We start from the raw sequence: 23,143 nt of genomic DNA on the forward strand, positions 1-23,143 counted from the left end.
GGTGTTTCCAAAAGCAATGGTGAAGCTACTAAGGAAGCCATAGGTATGATGCATATACTGTACATAATAACAAAGCAATAATTGCTTTGCTAGGTCAGGTCCATGGTCCCTGTTGCCCAGTCTCCCAACAATGACCAGCCAGATGGCTTTTAGAAATCTTAGAAATGAGGCACAATGGTGATGCAGTGTCTTAGACACACATTGGCCATAATGTAATAAGCCCAAATGTGCACAAACTTCAGGTACCCACCGCATATAGATGCTGCCTTTACACAAATAGCAAAACAAGTTGAGAGACCACAGTTAACTATAGCTTTCCACTGTATCAGAACTGGGGAACTATAGTTCATGGATTCTAAACAAGCCAATGCATGAAGCAATTGTTTCAAATTGTCCTTGTTTGTAAGCCATCCACTTTTGTTCCTAGTTTGGTGGTACAGTAATGGGAAGCTAGGGGGAAATGTAGCTTCTGGTTTGTTTTGCCACTCCTGTAAAGGGAGGAGAGAAGTGGATATGTTTGGGCGCCTGAAGCTCATGAATACTTAGGTGTTTTATGCTGAGACTCACTCTGGAATGCAACCAGTGTGAAGCAGCAAACAATCGCTGAACATGAGACAGTGAATTCTAAAGATTTCACCTGTATGAGATAAGTTATCCTTAGTGTTTCAGTGTACAGGTATCTAAAAGCCCAAACGTTAGCAAGTGACAGAGTTTATTTCCCTGCTGCTGTTAAAGGCACCAAAGCAGACCAGCCCCCCCCCCATTCTCTAGTTTCTAGTTGGCAACTATAATATATGTTTTTAGGAAAAGAATACGGTATTTCTTTAAAATGACTATTTTTATTGAGGTATCAGTTATCATTTTATGTATTTCATTTTATTTACGAATCGCTTCCCATGAAACATCTGAAAGCAATTAACAATAAAAAAATATAAAAATAATTTCAAACCCAGTACAAACGGGCTGGAAAAATGATGACAAAAACAACATAAGCAACACAAACAGTAAACATACAGTGCATAGCTGTCAACCCTTCCTTTTTTTTGTGGGAAATTCCCTTATTCCAAACCACAGCTGTCAACCTTCCCCTTTTTTGCTGGAAATTCCCTTATTCCAGCATCGTTTCCTGCTGCTATCCTGGATTGTTAGATATACTGTAGACTACGGGTAGGCAACCTAAGGCCCGTGGGCTGGATGCGGCCCAATCGCCTTTTCAATCTGGCCCACGGATGGTCCTGGAATCAGCGTGTTTTTACATGAGTAGAATGTGTCCTTTTATTTAAAATGCATCTCTGGATTATTTGTGGGGCCTGCCTGGTGTTTTTACATGAGTAGAATGTGTGCTTTTTTTTAAAAAAGCATCTCTGGGTTATTTGTGGGGCATAGGAATTTGTTCGTCCCCCCCCCAAAAAAATATAGTCCTGCCCATCACATGGTCTGAGGGACAGTGGACCAGTCCATGGCTGAAAAGGTTGCTGACCCCTGACGTAGACTGTCCCCAGGACAGGTGAGGCTGCTGATCCCTTATTTTCAAATCCGAAAGTTGACAGCTTTGATACAGTGAATATTGGAGTATCAAGTACATCAATATCCTTTGACTTCTTGGATAGGTACAAAAGGTGTGAATGCAGAACAGAATCCTTCAAATGAACCAGAAAAAGTCAGTAAAAATGTTAGGTGTGTATAGCTTAGTTTCCAAAGTGTTCTGTTAGCGCAATCCTATTAAAAGTCTGAGATCTATGAAGAGGTGAGCTTTAGCCAGTAACTTAATAGCACATGGTTCATCAGTCAAGGTTTTGTACTGTGTTGGTGCTATATGCGTGCAAACTGTTCTAATGCTTGATGTTGCATCACTTAGGCCTTTGGGCAATATTGAAGTCAAGTTAACTGCATTGTTCTTGTTATCTGCTGTATTGGCATAAGTACTTCTAAACTCCTGATTTTATCTAATGTTCAGTGGCTAATGGTTTTATGGATTGTTGTGGTCATCTGTCTGTCTCGAGAGACAATGGAGCGTGCCTCCAAGGTGAAGTCAAAACTGCTCCATTAGCAGCACTGAAGTGACCTCCCTGAAGCTAGCAAGGACAGTGTGTATGGAGGTCTTGGGCTGCCCAGATGACAAGACCTCCTCTTAGTCTTGCTGATGTGGGACCAAAGAAAAGCAGATTACAGTAATACATTTGGCACCAGCTTGGCTGCAGAAGTTGTCAGAAAGGCGTACAAGATGCCCTCCAAATCTCTTAAGACTTCACTCTGGATATGTGATGGGGTTTTGCTTAGCCCTTTTTTCTCCTGAAGATATCTCACAAGGCAGTGAAGGTCCTAGATCAGGCATCCCCAAACTGCGGCCTTCCAGATGTTTTGGCCTACAATTCCCATGATCCCTAGCTAACAGGACCAGTGGTCGGGGAAGATGGGAATTGTAGTCCAAAACATCTGGAGGGCCGAAGTTTGGGGATGCCTGTCCTAGATGGGCTACCTTTCAGGATTGACACGGCCCATCTGCCTCTCATTTCCCTCTAGCGCATGGGTAGAAACCACCTTCTTGACCCTTGGACCCACTATTGGTTTCATCTGCTCAATCTGCCAGATCCCTTGTCTTTGCATGCAGGGGAAGTCCCTAACTCACTGAGGGTTTGAGACCCATCAGCTACGCTCATGAGATTTAGCAGGCCACAGGTGAGAGCTGAGTGCTGGGTGGGGACCAAAGGTAGACAAACTACTCCAGAAGGAGCACAACATGTCTCCCACTCCTCCCCTTAACACCCCATATTTTTAATGTTTTGCTGTTGTATTGTGAACCACACTGTGATGCCAATTAGAGTTGGTTTACAAATGAATCATATAAATGCACGACCAAATAAAATCGTCTGAGCAACATTACCCCACACTTTTGCCCTTTGTAAAATAATTGGGAAATGTGTAAAATGGAAATATTTATTAGCCTAATTTTTGCCTTCATTTTGAGCAGCTTTCAGAAAGGTCCACAAGAGTGGAAATTTCCTTCTTGTTTGGAAATCTTTTACAAATTTTAAGCTGCAATCCTATCCACACATATGTGGGGATCACTCTTACTGAAAAAAGTTAGATGTACACCTGAAATAAACAGATAAAGTGTAAGGCTGCAGTCTTGTGTACTGGGAGTAAGTGCCACTGAATTTAGAAGGACATGAACCAATTTGAGTGGGAAAGAATAGGGCACATAGAAAGGTGGGAGTGGAAGACTTGCTGCTGATTTAATCCACCTTTTTTATTTAGTGATGTTTTGACAGAGGGTTGTGTCTCTCAGATATCCTTCCTCCTGAAGTGACTACTTTTCTCCATTGCTGCCCAAATGGAAATTCCACAGCAGGAAAAAGAAGAAATCCTCTTTAATATTTGTCTAGGACCAAAACTTCTGTGAAAGATGTAATATTATTCTAGAGCAGGCATCCCCAAACTTCGGCCCTCCAGATGTTTTGGACTACAATTCCCATCTTCCCCGACCACTAGTCCTGTTAGCTAGGGATCATGGGAGTTGTAGGCCAAAACATCTGGAGGGCCGCAGTTTGGGGATGCCTGTTCTAGAGTGCTTGCAATTATTCTTGTATTCAGTAATCCCTTTTAACAGCATTGTTTTCTAACAATATCTTTTAATGTACAATCCTGTGCATGTATACTCAAAAGTAAGTTCCACTGTGCTCAATCCTAGATAATTGTGCATGGCATTGAGCTAGCTAAAAAAGTAAGATTATTTTGCATTGCCCGTCCTCTGCCTTAAAAACATTCTATGCAACAAGAAACCAAAAAATTCTCAAGGCAAATAATGACATCTCCTTGGCATAAAGCCAGTCTGGTGTAGCAGATGGAATCTTAGACTAGGGATACCAGCTTTGAAGTCTGGTGGGGGAGCTTTGGCCAATCATTTGCTGCCTCAGTTTCTTAGCTGTAAGAATTGTGATTCTTCTAATCTACTACACACAGCAGTGACTGTGACTAAGATAGTGTGTTTGACATTTTAAAAATGTATACACCACCCTACATCCATACATGGATCACAGGGTGGTGTACAAAAAAGTAAAATTATAAAACATAATCAACAATAAATTTAAGAGAAATAAAACCATTCAACCCTCTAAAACTACCAGTATCTAGAATAATGGCAGGTCTTCTTCTTCTTCTGTGGCGATCACTCGTAGCCGAGTAAGACTGTCTTCCATAAACACGGTTTTAACAATGAGTCCCTAAGTGACTGTGGAGGCCAATTCTGGATCCACACTTCCTTCCACAGTGGGGACATTGGTTTCTGGGCGGGAGTTGATCATGATGTGGATTTGCCAAGCGTGCCTTCCTCTTAGCACGTTTCTCCCTTGCGTCCTGAGTTTGAGTGTCTTCAAAGCCCATGACACCTTTGGTAAAGGCTGTTCTCCAACTGGAGCGCTCGCAGGCCAGTGTTTCCCAGTTGTCAGTGTTTATACTACTTTTTTTAGATTTGCCTTTTACATTTTTTAAAGACAGTCCTTAAACCTCTTTTGTTGACCACCAGCATTACGCTTTCCATTTTTAAGTTCAGAATAGAGTAGTTGCTTTGGAAGATGATATCAGGCATCCGCACAACATGACCAGTCCAATGAAGTTGATATTGAAGAATCATTCAACACTGCTGATCTTTGCTTCTTCCAGTACACTGATATTAGTTTTGCCTGTCTTCCCAAGTGATGTGTAAAAATTTTCAGAGACACCGTTGATGGAATCTTTCAAGAAGTTGGAGATGGCGTTTATAAGTGGTCCATGTTTCACAAGCATATAGTAAGGTTGGTAGTAGAATAGCTTTGTAAACAAGCATTTTGGTTTCCCTGCGAATGTCCCGATCCTCAAACACTCTGCACTTCAATCGGGAGAAAGCTGTACCCGCAGAGCTCAGGCGATGCTGGATTTCGGCATCAATGTTGGCCCTTGTGGAAAGATAACTGCCTAGGTAGGAGAAGTGATTGACATTTTCCAATGTTACACCACTGAGTTGGATTTGTGGCGCTGCAGAGGGGTTATTTTGTACTTGTTGATGCAGCACTTTGTTTTTTTGGATGTTGAGTAAGCTTCTGCAAAGATATTTAGGATGGTTCGGAGGTCATCCTCTGAGCGTGCACACACTACGTTGTCATCAGCATACTGAAGCTCTATGATGGAAGTTACGGTAGCCTTACTTTTTGCTTTCAGCCTGCTCAGATTGAAGAGCTTTCCATCTGTTTGATATATGCTTTCTACTCCGGTGGGGAGTTTCCCTTCGACAATGGTAGGTAAAATGGTTTTAACCTAGTAAAATGGTTTTAACACATCAGCAGCATCAGATGTACCTCCTTCCAGAGGCCACCACAGAGAGGGCCCTTTCTTAAGTTTGTATATAATGCACTTCTAAAGATAAAATAAGGAACTATTATTATTTTTTGCAATTAGTGAATTTGTTATAGGTGGTGGTGGTGGTGAACATTTGGAAATGTAACCACAGCATTTGAAATTTGATGGTGTCACTTATTGAACCAAGTTCATGACAGATTATTTGTGGACATTATTGTGATGTCTAGAGTGGATATCCTTTTTCACCACTACCATTTCCTGTTCTGTCACCTCACCTGTAGTGACTATTGTTGCTGGATTGTACCTCAATGTGGTTATGTGGCAAAAGAATATGACAAGTGTTGTGGTTTTTCTGCCTTTCAAGCAGCTTCGGAGGTAAGGCAGAAGTCACCAACCACACAAAACGGAGGGGTAGCTAATTTTGAAACAGAAAGCGCAAAGTTTTCTCCCCGCCCTCGCTGAACTTGTAATAAAATCGTTTTAAAGGACACATCTTAATAGCATCTTCGTGTTATCCTTCCTTAACATCCATCCCCAAGTCTGGTGAACTTTTCTGGGGGCTTTTTGTTCTCGCCGGGCTAGGCCCCGGGAGAGACCCAGAGAACCCTTTCTGGAGTTGGGGGGAACCCGCCCTGTCCTTTTTCCACTTGTTAATTCCAAGCCCCCTTCCTCCGCCTTGCCCCCCACTGCTCTGCAAGACTTGACACCAATTGCTGCTGAATAGCACAGGAAGGCGGGAGGAGGAGGCGGCGACGGAGGGAGGTGGGTATCATGTGATCCGCTTTCCTGCTCCTTTAAAGCAGCCACATGCAGCCGAGCGCCGGCCACAATCACAGCTCCCGGCAGAGCGGGATTCGGATCCGGACTTGCCCGGGCAATCAGTGCAGAGGCGGCCGCCGCTCCTCCTCCCCATCCCTGACAGCCTTAACTTTTGCCGCAGTAGCTTGTGCAAAGGGAGCAAGCTGCAAAAAATGGCAGGGGCAATTATCGAGAACATGAGCACTAAGAAGCTGTGCATTGTTGGCGTGATCTTGCTGATTTTCCAAATCATCGCCTTTCTGGTGGGCGGTCTGATCGGTAAGTGCGTTGCAGGGGCAAACTTTATCCTTCTTTTCCTTCGCCTTTCTTTCTTTCTCCCTCTTTCTCTTTCTGGCTTCTCTCTTCCCTCTTTTCGAGACTTTGCTTCTGTGATCTAATTAGCCCGGCTATTGTAGTTAAGAAAACACCGCGCCACGGGCCTCTTTGTGCCCCCTGCACTCGAGTGGCTGCAAAGGAAGGAGAAAGAAGGGAGGGAAGGAAGGAGGGAGGGGCGCGCGCAGAAAAAAGTTTGTTCGGGGTGTGTGTGTGTGTGTTTCGGCCTCGCTTCCAGGATCTGCTCCAAGGAAGCGAGTGGAAGGGCGAAACCTCTTAAGCATGGCGACTTGGTTTCTTCAAGAAAGCCGGCGGGGGGGGGGGAGAGATTGTGTGAAACGCGAAGTTGATATTCCCTATTACTTCAGCCTCGTCCCGACTATCTCCCTCCCTTCCCCTTCCTCTCCGACTGGGCTGCAGGGAGAGAGCTAATCTCTTTCAATTGCAATGAGAAGAGGAGCTGCTCGAGCCCACGAAAGGAATGTTTGCGCATTGTGCCTCCTTGACGGGGATCTGCCTTTCTCTTGCGTGTCTTTCTCGAGCAAGGCTTACATTTGCTTAGGCAGTCTCTAAGTTTGGATTTAAGGGGGTAAGGACGCTCCCTCGGGGGAAGAAGGAAGTGACACCCCCCCACACACACACAAACCCGGAGGGTGAAGGGTTATTATTATTATTATTTGCACACACTCCCTTCGATTCTTTGCTCCTGTCTCGATGGAGGCGACTTACCACTTACCTGAGATCTTGCTGGGGGGGGGGCGCACCTTTCTTTTAACATAATGGGTGGACAAAAGGTTTTTTTGTTTCCTCCTTCCTCGCGCCTTCCTTCCAGGCGAAGTAAAAGTTGTGCTGCATGGATGCACAGTTCAACTGTCTCCCTCATAACCCTCCCATTCCTGGGATATAGGAAGATTGGCCAGGAATTCCCCCCAAAAGCGTCCCTCTGTTGTGTTTGACTGTCTGAAACTTATGGGGTTGCTGCTCTCCCAAGTCGAAATTCCTATGTTTACAGATAACTAAATGGTAGGAACCGAGGAAATGCTTAATTCAACAACCTGTGTTAACAGCTTGGGGGCATGAAATGGCAAACTAAAGTGGAAAGCATGTTCCATTCTGTTTGAGGGCTTTTTCTTTTCAGATCCCCGGGTGCTAATCCTTGTTTCTAGCTCAGACAGGTACTCACTATTTTTTATTATCTATCAATGCCCCAAAACTTCCATTTATTCTGACATCTGTCGTACGGTACAGGGAAATGATATGGCAAATACTGTAGTCTAGTAACCCAGTGCCCTTACTTTGCTTCACAAATAAATAGTTCTGTTTAGGGTGTGCTTGTTTTTCTTTTCTTTTTTGTTTTAAATTAAAATCCAAATTGCTAGTTACCTGCACACACTGTATCTGTTTAAGATGTAGAAGAAGAAAAAACCCTTTCCGGGCAAATCTACTTATGTCTAAGAAAAATGAATATGGAGTGACCTTTGTGGGAAATTAGTTACAGGTAGGTAGCCGTGTTGGTCTGAGTCGAAGCAAAATAAAAAAATTCCTTCAGTAGCACCTTAAAGACCAACTAAGTTTATATTTTGGTATGAGCTTTCGTGTGCATGCACACTTCTTCAGACATTTGTGGGAAATGTTAGTGGAGCAAATGCTTAGTGGAAGAGAGACTACAGTACTTAAAATCTTGCTCTCCTTAGTGTGCTCAGCACTCTGAAAACTCTTGCTCCAGGCAGTTTCTTAAGCAGTGACGTAACCTTTAATTGTTATGTCTCTGGAGCAAGCATACCCCAAATCCTTTGTTTTATTTCTCAGTTTCAAGGTTCATCTCACGAAGGCTTTCCCCAACATGAGCCTGCAAGACACCACTAATGGGTTGTTACAGCAAATCTGAGGCATGTTGCAACAAACTTCACAGAGGTTTTTATTTCAAGGATCCTGCCAGTCGGTTATCCCACCTCATCTTAACTACGTCATGTGCTAGGCTTTTCACCTAATGTATTTTTATTTTTGCAAGTGGATTTAGTGTGTCCTAATGCACAGTGCTTGCTTAAAATGCCTTCCACCTTCAAGTTCTGAAAGCCTGGGAAATATTTTAAGGCACCATGTTAGAACACTTAGATGAGGGTAATAAACCTGCGGTCCTCCAGAAGTTGCTGGACTCCAGATGTTGAATGCCCAGTTGTCCCAACAACCATGGTCAATAGCCAGGGGTGATGGGAGTTGTAGTCAAGTAACACCTGGAGGGCCACAGATTCCTTTGTTTTGGAACTACAGTTCCCATTATCCCTGACCACTGGTCCTGTTAGCTAGAGATGATGGGAGTTGTAGTCCCAAAACAGCTGGAGGGCCAAGTTTGGCCATGCCTGCTTTAGATCAAATTGTAGAATAGCAGCTACATGATTTTGCTGTTGTATGCCATTACGTAACTCAGGTTTTCTGGTTCGGTATGTTTGAGCCATGAGTACATCCTTCAGAAGCATAGCTTCCAATTCAAATACAAGACTGTGGAATACTTTTGAATACTAAATTTCCAGATAAAATTCTGCGCGCTGTTATGTTGGAGGTTGGGGCTTGTTGTTGTTGTTTTACTACCAAGTGATGCTTGTGTTCAGGGAGGTTTCAAACCACAAGTTACTGGTTTGGACATCATGGCAAACAGTGGTTTTGCAAACTTGGAAGTTTAGTATCAAGGAGGGGTGGGAGTTTGCACATTCTGAATCCAACAAAATATGGTTAGCTCAGTGAGGAGTGTGATTTCTGATCCCAGACTATGTGACGATACTTAAGATTGTTGCTTAATGAATTCATAGTGGTAACCTTGCACCTACATTCAGTCCCCTAATAGTAATTTCCATTCATCATTTTTTCAGTCAACTGATAGTGGTTTATAGTGTGTTAGCGATCTCCCATAGAAGATCCATGTTCATGACAAAATCCTAGATAGATCAGTTTGTTCCAGCATGGTGTTGAGAATGCCAAGGTTGCAGGTTCGATCCGCATATGGAACAGCTGCATATTCCTGCATTTCAGCGGGTTAGGCTGGATGATCCTCAGGGTCCCTTCCCATTCTACAATTCTATGACTCTCATGGCCAAGGGTGAGGTAGGACTGGCTTCTTCTTTGATCCTTAAAAGAAAGTCCCTAGAAGTTAACAAGGTGGTGTTTTACCTTGGTCAACACTTAACAAGTTCTGTGCTTCATGGATGACCCTATGTCAGATTGCCTATCTTTATTCAAGATTAGTTTTGCTTATTTTATTCCGTCATGCAGTTTTAAACACTGGGATCCCTTGCCACATCTGTGGCTAGGGCTGCTCTGCTGAACAGGTACATGCTGTACTCAGGGTATGAACGCTGCATGGGGGCTCTTCTGCTTGGAAATATTCAGCCCGCAGTCTTAGCATAGATTCTTGAGATAGGAAATAGACAAGAAAGGTCATGTCTACTCCCTTCGTCAGTGAATATCTGTTAATTGCAGCTGAATGGGAAAATGCACTGGAAAATGAAACTACATGGCGCAAATCTGTTTGTTTTTAAGAGTGGTGAAGAATAGATAATAAGGACTTGAGGTGGAATACTTTAGATCCTACCCAAACTGCATTGCCTTGCCTTGCCTTTATCTCATGTAATGGCATAACTTGCAGTAAACGGCTTTACAGCTATAATGGTGTCTTTGCTTGGTTTTATGCGGTACAACACTCCGCTGTAGTCCTAATAAGGATTGTCAGAGCTATTACTAGACACCAAAGTAAAATGTTACTGCTGGTTTCTTTCTCAGTAATCCCCCTCACCTTCTGAAGCTGTTAGTGAATCTGATTTGGGAGTCTAATGGGTTTGGTATATAAAAGATCCCGATAAAAAGCCCTCCACAAAGTCGCTCTTTTGTAGCCTAACCTCTATCATGGGAGTGGTTGAGAGATAAAACAAGACTAAAAGTGCTATGATAGTGTCAGAAACCCTAATCTCATTTTAAAAATGAAGATTTTCCCCTGCTTTAAGGATCTTGGCATGTTTGGTAAGGGAAATGGTTTCTCCTCCAGCGAAGAAGGCTTCTGTTTTGCCTGAAGCTAAAATTCAAACTCTTTCTGTAAGCTAGGAATGCTTCCCTTGAGATGAAAAGGCTCTGTGCACATACCAAGGATACTTTAGTATTCCTTCAGGCATGTATGTGGTAGATGCAGACTTATGTCTAGGTGGGATAGGCTAGTCTAAATAAACTGTTTTATGAGGTACCAGTAGTTACCTGCGGATTAGACACTGTAGAATTGAAATGTTACAGCTTGAAAGACACTGTTTTTCCTCTCAGAGCTGTGCTCTTGCCTCTGCTGTGAACAATGTTGGATCATCACTGCTATTTAGACTTGTGTTGTGAGAGATTTAATAGTCTGGCTGAAGGAGCAGGAAATGTGTTTTTTATCCAGAGTAAAAATTGACAAAAGGAGGGCTTGGACCAAGGCCCAAGTATGTGATGCTGCAATTAGCAAATGTTTCCCGTGTGTGTGTGTGTGTGTGTGTGTGTGTGTGTGTGTGTGTGTTGAATTGGCTTGGAGGGTCACAGTGAAAATATGCATGCTACAGAAGTCAAATTGCAGTACTGTAGTCATAGGCTGCTTCAAGAAGTATATAGTAGAAAACTTGCTATCTAATCCGAATGCTCTCCTCATGGAGATTTGTTCGCCACCTTCATTGTACACCTTTAGGTGCCAGGCAAAAACTGTTCCTTTTCAACCAGACCTTTGGCTGATTGACATCTAATGCCCTTTTAAATGTGTTGTGGGAGGGTGGAATTATTGGTTTGTTGTTGTTTTTATTCTTGTTATGTATTTTGTGGTTTTTATATTGTAACTTTATGTTGTGAATGGCCCTGAGATATGGATGAAGGGCAGTATACAAATGTAATTCTTAGCAGCAGCAGCAGCAGCAGCAACAACAACAACAATTAATGACATCATTCATGGTCAACAGTGCCTCTTTAGGAAAATTTCAAAATCAACTTTGTCATAATGATTTCTCTGGAGAAACAAACAACCTTGCCTTGTGCTTCTGGTTGGGGGCAGCATGTTCCAGGAGAAAAGGATGTAGAAAATTGCTGCCTTTTGATACTTTTATAGGAAAGGCACAAACATGGGGAAATAACTGAACTAAACGCAGCACTGGTTGAGAATTGGGAGAGAGAGGCAGCAGAAAAAAATCCTATTGCTGAATCCAGTAAAAAGTAAGTAGGCCACTCTTCCATAAGTTCAGTGTACCTTACATCGATAAGTCACACTCACGAAAAACAACATACATAAGCACAATCCTAAACCTCTTTACTGGGAAGCAAGATCTTCTGATTTCAGTGGGACAGACTCACATGTAAGGATGTGTAGAAGTGTAGCCAGACTATGCAAAAACTACCAAAAGGGAAGAGCTTCTGCTAAAAGTTTGACTTGGTTGTAAAGTGCTATGAACTGAGCGAGTTGCAAGTTAGTGGGGTTTTTTTTAATTCTTTCCACAGAAACAGATTTGTGATGTAGGCTAGCGATGTGAGAGTTGAGGATGGTAAATTAGCTTGTTTATGCCTGCCCTCCTGTTGGTTAGTGTAATGAAGCAGAAGCCTATTGTATGCACTCATTTGGTAGCGATAGCTCTGCACAGAAGGGGGTAATTGAACAGAAAAGCAGAGAGCTCTTGGAGCATGGGAGTAGTTAACATCACACGAGGTCACTAGGCTTCAAGTTTTAATCAGTGTGGACACCCTGCGATTCAGATTTTTCTGAACGATCCATTGGGGTGTGAAACAAAGATCGGTAAATAATGTGAAACGCAGAAAGGAGCTGTAAAAAATAAAAGAAGGGCAAAATTCCAGCTGCAGATACATTTTAAATGTTGATCTGGGAGCCTGTGATGTATTTAGATTAAACAGTACTTATACAGGCCATAGTGGTTTGTGTTTCACTATTGAAGCAAACATTCCCCCCCCCCAAATGGTTGAAAGTTTCCAGAAAGGTGTCTTGAGGTAAAACGGCGCCAATAAATTGGCTGCAGACATGTGGTGGGACTCTAGCAAAGGTTCAAGGGGCCTAGTCAGAAGAATCTGCCTGAGCTTCCTTCTTGGGAGGCTATGGACTTCTGGTCGCAAGAACTGTCCCCTCCCCTTGCTATCAAAACCAACATTTAAAGACAAAACTAGGGTGGAGTAGGGTCTGAATCACATATACTGTAGCTTGTAAACTGTCTGCATAATGCTGTTGGGAGTAGGTGTGGAATGCCAAACACTTCACTCCCAGGCAGACCTCATAAAAACATAGATTTGAAAAGGAGTTGAGAAGCCGCTGTTCTTAGCACAGCTTTCTCAAGGAAAGCTTCCTTCAAGAGCTGTGGACTGCGGACCAGGAATCACGGCAGCAAAGATTGGTTGAGGGGGCTATGGTGTAAGAGTTAGTGCTGTGGAACAACTGTCTGCAGTACCCAAAATGCATTTTTGCATGCCAGGGCATGTTTGTGTTTAATTTGGAGCCCTTGGAAGCCTTCTGACTTCCATTTCAGGAAAGCACATGATAAATGCCATTATTAGGGGGAAGAAGAATTTTGTTGCACGTGTCTACAAACATTTAGACTGTGTCTCTGGTGAGCTGCTAGCAATCACTTGTTATGACTTTGTGGGTACCATCATCACCAGACTGTTACTGACCAAAAATGGACAGTAACACAGAAGTACTTTAAGGACCAAAGCCCTGGGTTCCTTCTCCAGAAAATGTACAACGTGGGCAGCCTATTGTGTATGTTATAAGAATTTTAAAATCACATATATATTAAAGATAAGTGTTCATGACTATATATAAACCACATGTCTGAAACTTCACAGAAAAAAAGTCCTGAACAAATTGTCCTCAAATGTTTCTCTACCCTGAGTGCTCACTGGAAGTACAGATCCTAAAGCTGAGGCTCCAATACTTTGGCCACCTCATGAGAGGAGAAGACTCCCTGGAAAAGACCCTGATGTTGGGAAAGATGGAGGGCAGAAGGAGAAGGGGACGACAGAGGATGAGATGGTTGGACAGTGTTCTCAAAGCTATGAACAGGGAGGCAGTGCAAGACAGGATTTCCTGGCATGCTCTGGTCCATGGGGTCACGAAGAGACACGACTAAACAACAACAACAACAACATTTCTCTGCAAGGTCAAAGTGGGAGATCTCCCCATTGTCTCTTTCCTCACAAATCCTGTCTTAAGGGCACATTTAAGATATGAATAGGGTGTGAGCCTGTGACCTGGCTCAGGAACTAAGTATTTATCATTACAAAAGACTGGCCAGGCTCCCCAGGTAATCCAGTCAAATGACCATTAACAGGTAACTTGCCAGGCAGGATAAAAACAAGGCACTCAGATTTCTGTTGTAGCCACCTCTTCTGTGATGTATCTGTGATGTTTCTGGGGGTGGTCTTGGACTCCAAGGCGGGCAATTAAAATTGTCTATATAAGGGCTTGCATGCATGGCTCTGGGTCTCTTTCCCCCCCCCTCCTGTGTGTGTGTGTGTGTGTGTGTGTGTGTGTGTGTGTGTGTGTGTGTGACTACCCTGTTGCAACAGCTTTTAATAAAGATCAGGCTTAACTAGCTGCCTTGATTTCCATTATAACTCTGGTCTGGTCTCTGTTACTTTTGCGCAGGCAGGGGTTTCAAATAATGTCTTGCCGGGTTCAGGATTCCACCCGAAATCGGACCCTTTATCTAGATCAGGGGTCAGCAAACTTTTTCAGCAGGGGGCCGGTCCACTGTCCCTCAGACCTTGTGGGGGGCCAGACTATTTTTTGGGGGGAAATGAACGTATTTCTATGCCCCACAAATAACCTAGAGATGCATTTTAAATAAAAGGACACATTCTACTCATGTAAAAACACGCTGATTCCTGGACTGTCTGTGGGCCGGATTTAGAAGGTGATTGGGCCGCATCTGGCCCCTGGGCCTTAGTTTGGGGGACCCCTGATCTAGATAATTCTCTTAAATTCTTACAACATGTAGAATAGCCAAACCCTGCAATAAAACCACATTGTTCTGACCCATCAAATAGCATTGCATCTTGACACTGGGCACATCTGATAGTACAATACCCATCTAATAAAGACTAACTAGGATTAATTGATGTCCAGGAATAGCCTCCTATAGGACAGACCCAGAAGATATAAGGTGACAGGATGCCACTTGTTGCCAGCTACTGCTCTCAACTAAAACTACCCCAATGTATCATATATCTAAAACCAATTTTGTAGAATTATACTTTCCTCTCTCAGGCTTTGGGTTGTAGGCTTGTTCTTGCTTAACAAACAGCTCCGTAACCTAAACCAGTGGTTTTCAACTGGTGTGCCATGGTACCCTGGGGTGCCTTGAATGATGGTCAGGGGTGCTGCGGGCAACACTGGCCTCTGTCCCTCTTCCCTCCTTCCTCTGATGCCCTCTTGCGTCTCTGCCTCCCAAAAGCTTGTGCACAGCCCTGGCTACAAGCTCTGCAGGCGAATGGTACCTCTGGGGCTGGCCAGGGAGTGCTGGTTGCTAGGAGCTGAGGTGGCCTTGGACTAAGCAAGCAAGCAGGTGAGGAAGCCCACCAGTCAGCCTGCCAGCCCTTGCTGTTGGGAATGGACAGGCAAGTCCCAGGCCCCTGTGGGGCTGTGTGAGGAGGCACCTCTCTTTGGGGTGGGGTAGGGCAGCTTAGAGACCTGGGATGGCAGCAACGGCTGCCCAGAGGACTCCCAAGGAGAGCAGAGAGGAGAGGAGCCTGAGGGAACACTCCACAAGGGAGGGTGTTTGAAAAAGGGTGAGAGGCTGCCAGCTCTGCAGGAAAGGGTGACATAACTGGGCTCCTGAGCCCCACAGGGCTGCTGCAGAAATAATATAGTTGGTCAAGGGAGCCGTGGACTCAAAAAGGTTGAAAACCTTTGACCTAAACCATCTTTCCAGTTGCACATCAGCATAATAATGAGACCCTGCAAAATCCAGGTAGCAAATGTGTCCCCACATTTTCTCTGTCAATACTATTATAGGACCTAATGATGTCAGCCTTGACGTCAGTGTTTTATTCCTCCTTGCTCATCTTCCATGTATGCCATCAGCTGCATAAAATGCCCTTCTGCATTCTGCGTAGGTCCATCAGGCCAATGCCTAAGCAATTGTGTCGGTGGACACAAATCCCATATGAGAAATGGCAGTATTCATAAGCCAGTGATATAAGTTCAACTCCTTTCTCAGGTCTCAGTAGGGACAATGGATTCCCTTTCCTCTACAGATGCATTGTAAGTTGATGGGTGATAAAGCAATCACTGCGGTTACTTTGCATGCATTCTGCTTCTGATTGAGTTGTCGCTATCTATATTTTCCCTCTGACCTCAGGCTTCCAACTTCCTCTTCCCCATCACCATATCCAAAGAGGAGTGTAGTCTGGAAAAGCTTGTGCCATAGTAACATTTCTTAGTCTTTAAGAAGCCACACAAGACTGTTGCTAACACTAACACTGCTATCACTCTAGAAATTATAACACTTTCTTCTGGAAACACAAACTATTCAATTCAGATTGATAATTCCAGTGAGGAAGGCAGATCCAGTGAGGAAAGGCAGAAAGGCTTGAGGAAAAGGGGTAACTATGTTTCTCATAGCGCACGCCTTCCCAGGTGGAGGGGGTGGGGAGGGGAGCACATGGGATGAATACCGTATACTCTGGCGTATAAGACGACTGGGCACATAAGATGACCCCCAACTTTTCCAGTTAGAATATAGAGTTTGGGATGTAATCGTCGTATAAGAAATACGACCCGGCGTATAAGACGACCCCCAACTTTTGAGATTTTCCTGGGATAAAAAGTAGTCTTATACACAGGAATATACAGTACTTATTTGCTAACTGCTGAACAGAATGGATGGGAATATAATTGAACTGGAGAGGATGTTTTGTTTAGTGCTCTCTGACATTGTAGCTTCTCACTTGCAAGTTTTCGTTCTTAAGTATTTATTTACAAAAGTACCCAAGTTAACAATTTTGTAAACAAATTAAATACTTCAGCAAACGTTACGTTGTGTTCAACCAATAGTGCCAAACATATAAAATGCCAGAAACTAGGTTGAACTAAACAGAGCATCTCTCTGAGTTGGGTGCTCAAGTTGACTGTCACCCAGATTTTATCTGTCATCATGCTGTGTTTTAAAGGACATCTGGTCCAAACTTAAACAGACTCTTTTTTTCCCTGCCCTCGAGGTCTTTTGTTCCACCCACTTTGCTTTTAATTTTTTTTTGTATCGCCTAACAAATCCCCCAACATCTAAAGGGGAACATTACAGCCACCATTCTGCATGAATGGCTTGAATTCAAGCAATACTCTTTGAGAAGAGCCAGACATTCCAGACACAGCTCTTCAGATAAAAAACTCTGTGAGGTCTTTGTATTTGAAGTAGACAGTTCTCAATTAAACAAATGCTGTTCTGCAAAAAAAACAACCCAAAAAACCCACCTCCTCCTGCCTCCCCGATTTCTTACCCATGAACTCCGCAGGACTTTAGATGCCCTGCCATAACTTGAACACTGTTTGAAACTTGTGGCCCATAGCAGTGGTTTTCAGCCAGTGGGCCGTGGCACCCTGGGGTGCCTTGAATGATAGGGGTGCCATGAGCAACTCTGGCCTCTGTCCCTCTTTCCTTCCCTCCTCTGATGCCCTCTTGCGTCTTTGCCTCCTAAAGGCATGCAATGCTGTTTGTTGCAGCAGTCCTGGCTACTCCCCAGGTGAATGGTGTCTCTGGGGCTGGCCAGGGGGTGCTTCCCAGGCACCTCTCTTTGGAGTAGGGGGGCAGCTAAGCTGCGACTGCTGCCTGGAGGACTCCCAAGGAGAGGGGAGAGGAGAGGAGGCTGAGGGAACACTCCACAAAGAAGGGTGTTTGAAAAAGGGTGAGACTCTGCCAGCTCTGCAGGAAAGGGGTGACATAACTGGGCTCCTAAGCCTCTCGGGTGCCACAGAAAGAATGTAGTTGGTCAAGGGAGCCGTGGACTCAAAAAGGTTGAAAACCTCTGGCCCATAGTGCCTTTCCAAATAAAGCTAAACAACTGTGAAGAAGAGGTATCTTGCATATTTTCTAGACTTGTTGGGGGTGGTACAGTAGACAAGCATCATCACCGTTTGGCATCACCGTATGACAGAGCTGGCTTCAGCGCCGTTCAATAGGAAAGAAGTGTTGAGCCAAAAGGTGGTGGTGGATGTCTTTGGAATGGCAGCAGAGTCAGTGAACAGGATTGCAAAGCATGATGCGGAACAAAGCTCGGGAGAAGAGAGTGCTGTGCTCAGCTTTTGTGCCAAGCAGGACACAAACATTCCTTTACGAAACATTTTTTTTGCATTGTAGTTGCATGCTAGGTATTTGCTGCAGTTGGACATATAGGAAGGAAAGCAGGAACGTAAGGAAACCAATTACAAATAATCAGACCGGTGCTTTAAAGGACTGATTTCATTGCAGGGGACGGATGAATGGGCTGAGCTGAGAGAAGAGGTGGGTGAGGACTGGAATCTGGTTTTGTTTCACTTTTCTAGTCCTTTGTTCTTTAAAAAGCAATTACTGGGCATTCTCTCCCCACCCCCCAGCTTGAGAGAATGCTTTTGGGGGAAAGTGCAAGGGGGGGGGAATGTGCTTTTAATCCCCCGTCCCTGTATATTGAAAATTAAGCCTGGATATTCATACACACAGTAATAGGAACCTTACCAGAATACACTTGTGGTATGGTTTAATTTGCTTGTGACATTTAGCATAATCTGCAATGCCGTGTGTGTGGCTTTAGGAATGGTCGGCTAACAGCCTGCAGACTTCCTTTGCTTCTGAAGTAGTTGCATGACCTATAGGCTTGTGGCTTAAATATTGGGATACTTTGCTTATTCTTTTCCTGTCTGCCATTTATCTTTATGAACAAAATAAAATGAAGAAGTGTGCATGCACACCAAAGCTCATACCAAAATAAAAACTTAGTTGGTCTTTAAGGTGCTACTGAAGGAATTTTTTTATTAAAATAAAATGTATGTAGTTTTTTTTTTAAGGCAGCAACCTTGTACAGGTGTCCACAAATCTGTGGTTGCCAGCATGCTCAGTGGCGGATTCCCTCCCCGGAGTCTTCTCCCAATTGCAGATGACTGTGGGGAGGTCTCACACATTGCACTGCCCTCTGGGGTTTTGGCCTCCTCCCTCTACTGAGCATCTCTGCATGACACAGGATCCTGGCCTCTTCCCTGAGTCCCCTGCATGCCAGAGGCTTTGTAGGCGGTAAGGATCGGTGGGAGCCACTAATAAGGGCTGGCTACAGAGCCGAGCCAAAATCGATGGACCCTTGACCATGGAAACGTTTCTGTATTACAGCATATTTGATACAATGAAGCACCAGCACCTTAGTGGTTTGCACATCCTGCTTTGGAAAGAATTTTATGTGATCCAGCATCAAAAGGGAATAGCCCTCTCTCTGGTGGGCCAGAAGCACAAGAATATGCTCTAGTCTGGTTCATTGGAGCAAGTCATTGCTTGATGCGCAGGATTAGGAAGCTCATATGACCAGCTAATTGACCAGAGTTACTGATACAAGTATGTGCTCCGTGGGGCAAAACAAAAGGCAGGATGTGTGGAGCCATTCACTGCCGCTGACTTTTTGAGAGCTATGCAGCTATCTTCTGTACACAACTATAGCAGAATCCCTCTAATCCCATCCTGAAAGGTCTATTACTGGCATAGATTCAGCAGTATTTTGAGTTTCTTTTCATGGCCATTCTTTCACCATGGCCTATTGGGAGCATGGCATCGCCTAGAGACTGCGATCTACTCCCACTATAAATAAACTTTCAGTGATCTTCCCATTGGATTGAAAACCACTGGTTTATGGAGCTGTTTGTTAAGCAAGAGGAGTTGAGCTTTTTTTGAGGAGACTGACCAAAAGTATTGATGCTGGCTACTCTGTGCATGGGTTCCAAAATACAACATTTTTAACATAATACACTCATAACACAGTTTCAACTATTTTCTTATTTTTGTTGATTTCCCGCTCCTTTTCCCATGGAGTTGCTGTTTCTCCCCTTCTGCTGCACCCTGTTTTATTTATATTATTCCATTCCATTCTTCACCAATTTACGAAATACAGACAACTCCTGTTTTGCATGCGTTCCGAGAACATGTGCCCTTTCATGTGCGTATTGCCATAACCCAGATGCGGCTGGAAAAGGGGGGGGATTATGCATGCTCCACCAACATGCACGGGCGTCAGGAATGCAACCCCTGCACAAAATGGTCATTGCCTGTATAAAACTACAATAAAATGCCAATATTTTTTTATTGGTCAAGGTGGCTGAAAGAGTACTGTGGCCACACAACTGCAGACATTGTTGGGAGATGCAGGTTATGTTGTCTAACTTGATTCTGGCTTCAGAACTGGTTTTGGGATGGAATTGGCCTTGGTTGGTCTGATGGGTGGTCTTTATTAGGGCAGGAGGAGTTGCAACCCTGCTACTTTTTCTCTTAGTAGCTTTTGATACCATCAACCGCCGTATCCTCCTAGACCAGCTCTGTCAGATGGAATTTGCTGGCATTGTCCTTCCGTGGTTCTGTTCCTGCCTACAGGACCATTTGCAGAGTGGCCTCCCAAATTCTTTTTAAAACCCACTTAAAGCTGTTACATGTGACTGAATGGATCTTGCGCGTGTGTCAGACACTCTTTAACACCATTGGGAGTGGCATTAGGCGATTCTGAGCAAGGTGTCACCAGTTCACTGATGGCACTCACTTCTCTATAACATCTGAACCGGGTGAGACCATGCAATTCCCGGACCGATTTGTGGAGTGGATAAAGGGCTGGACGAGGACTAGTAAACTGAAGCTGAGTCCTGGCAAGACAACAGAAGCTTTGTGAGCGAGCGATTGCTAAGTTTGGTAAATTGACCAGTTGACTGTTCTTGATGGGGTTGCATTCTCCCAGAAGGAGTACTGTTAGTGCCATCACCCAGTAGCTAGGAGTGCTGGTTTCCAGCTTCAGCCTATACCACATAGCTGGGACACAAGCTACAGCCATGGAAGGGCACATGCTTTGTATGCAGAAGGTCCCAGGCTAGTCTTTGGAATCTCAAGGTAGGGCTAGGAAAGATTCTCTTGAGAGGTGTTATCAGTGTAGACAGTACAGATCTAGATGAACCAATGGTCTGATTTGCTATAAGGCAGTTTCCTGCATTCCCATGTTCCATCTCAGGGTTTCCCAAGCTTGGGTCTCCAGCTGTTATTGGACTACATCTCCCATCACACCTAGCTAGTAGGGCAAGTGGTCAGGGGTGATGGGAATTGTAGTCCAAAAACAGCTGGGCAGTGTAATAGGTGTAAATCTTGGCTTTGTACAGCAGGCTGATTTCAACATGCCCCCCCCCCCACACTGGATTTTCCATTCAGACAAGAAACATCACAGTTCAAGAAGGCATTCCAGCCAGGCAAAACACTTGAGGGGCAAAGCAGAGCCAGTAAGAAGTGTGGGCTGGGGAAAGTTGTGAGGGCCAGATGCACCATAATTTAAGGAGAGGGAAAACAAGAATGGGGTTCAATATTGTCTTCATTCCTCTGGCACATAATTGCATCCTTGCCTTTCATGCCTCTAGATCTGCTTCAGGTGTTCACATGAGATTGAGTAACTAAATTTTCAGCTTCAGATGCTGCTGGCCACTATTTAGTAATACAGTTTATAAACTGTTCTTTTGTGTTTCTTTTTCTCCTCCTCCTCCTCCTCCTCAGCTCCAAGTCCCACTGCAGCTGTGCCCTATGTGGCAATAAAGTGCATAGATGTCCGGAAGAACCACCACAGGAGCAAATGGCTTATGCCCTGGGGACCTGACCAGTGTGAAAAAATCAGAGACTTTGATGAAGCGATGAGCAAGCAAATCGAAGCCAACGATATTGTGTTTTCAATTCACATGCCGCTCCCCCACAGGGAGATGAGCCCCTGGTTCCAGTTTATGGTCTACATTTTGCACATGGACATTGCTTTCAAGATTGACAACCAAATTAGTAAGTACCTGGGAGAATTGTTGTTCACATAATTAAGGTAGTAACTTGAAAAAGAGTACAGTCGTACCTCAGGTTACGACCACCTCGGTTTGCGAACAGTTCAGGTTACGAACTGCGCAACCCCGGAAGTGTTTTCGCTGCGTGCGCAGAAGCGGCGCGCGCGCGATCACGCAATCTGCGCATGCGCAAAGCGCGAAATGGCGACGCCCATCGCGTTCGGGTTACGAACTATTCGGGTTACGAACTGCGATCCGGAACGGATCGCGTTCGTAACCCGAGGTATTACTGTATTGATGTAAGTAGGACTGAGCAGGTATGTGTTTTAAAAGAAAGTGGTAAAGGAGAAGAGAACAAAGCCCCACCCTCTTCTCCTTGTATTAAGGCAAGACAACTTCACTCACCCATTTCCACAGCTGTCATAATTCCTGATGCTATCTGGGGTTGATGAGAGCTGGAGTTGAGTGACATCCAGAGAGGCCTGGTTCTCCACCACGACAGTGATTGCTGCAAGGGCAAAATCAAGCAGAAGAGCCTGCTCCATTCAGATGTTGTGTTGTGCCACGATTTAATCCAGCAACGTGGTTGGGTTCAGGCTGCTTCCTATGAAATTAGGAATGTGCCATGGCACACATTTTTAATATGATTGCATTATAATATGCTGTTGTGAAAATTACTGTGAAGTCTGTGCTTATGGAAGGTGTCATGATAGATGTGTTAATTGTGTGGTTTTGAACTGTTGTCCTGGGATATGTGACAACACCATATAGTAGATTGCCATGCTGCTTTTGTGACTTGCAGCAATCAGTTTATTTTCCTTAATATATAAGTGGTGGTGTCACAGATCTTAAGGCTGGCCTATTGTGAATAACATGTGGAAAGTTGCTAGGACCACACGTTCCAGTCGAGTTATAATTCCACAAGCAGCGTTTCCACTCAGTTTGTAATGACTTCATTCAGTTTGACAAGCACAATGATCCTGAGAGATTTCCTTTCTGCATTGGCAAGAAATGTGTGGAAGCAAAGGAGATAGAGTCTTAGGATGATGGATGTCTTTCCTCTCTTTTTTAAAATCGTTTTATTGGAGTTGGCTGCTAATGTTGGGGGGCGGTTGGGAATAGCTTATTCACATTGATCTGACCTCACCAGTCCCAAATAGCCTTTTCTTTTCTGTCTTGTTGACCAAGAAAAAAAATACAAGTGTAGTTTTCTCCTGTAATCAAGGAGAAGCGTGAAGGTGAAAGTCATTGTGAGATCATTCTTGGCTTGGTTTTCCTGCTCTAATTTGAGTGACTGTAGCTCTGCCTTAGCTTTGCCATTTCTAGACTGAGGAGGAGTATACAGACTGGCCTGATTCCAGGTCAGAATTCACCATCAGATTTCCTGATTTCTATAGAATTCACCATTCTTCCAAATGCTCCCCTTTTCCCAACCCCTACTTATCTTCTGTATTGACATTGGGTGATACTTGGTCATGCCTTTAACTGTATAACCCCCCCCCCCAGCTGTTTCACCTCGAGCCCCTGAAACCTGCAACCATTTGCCTCTGCTGTTCCTCATCAGTGGACAGGGGACACTTTATTTTGTATCCTGCTCTTCCTCCACGAGGCTATCAGGTTGTTGTTGTCTCAGAAGCCCCGTGATATAGAATGATGCTG

The 23,143-nt window shown here is 44.2% G+C and overlaps 1 protein-coding gene across 1 annotated transcript in view; it reads left to right on the forward strand.

The window, feature by feature from the left end:
* The first annotated feature begins 6,173 nt into the window (after positions 1–6,173).
* Positions 6,174–23,143, forward strand: part of WLS (Wnt ligand secretion mediator) — a 47,930-nt gene continuing 30,960 nt past the window's right edge. The window contains exons 1-2 of the mRNA XM_035123294.3: positions 6,174–6,411; positions 21,216–21,488. Of these exons, the coding sequence (XP_034979185.1) occupies positions 6,306–6,411; positions 21,216–21,488 (379 nt within the window). The 5' untranslated portion in view covers positions 6,174–6,305. The remainder of the gene's footprint in view (positions 6,412–21,215; positions 21,489–23,143) is intronic.

The sequence above is a fragment of the Zootoca vivipara genome, chromosome 7 (assembly GCF_965207765.1).
Source record: "Zootoca vivipara chromosome 7, rZooViv2.hap1.1, whole genome shotgun sequence".
Classification (NCBI taxonomy): domain Eukaryota; kingdom Metazoa; phylum Chordata; class Lepidosauria; order Squamata; family Lacertidae; genus Zootoca; species Zootoca vivipara.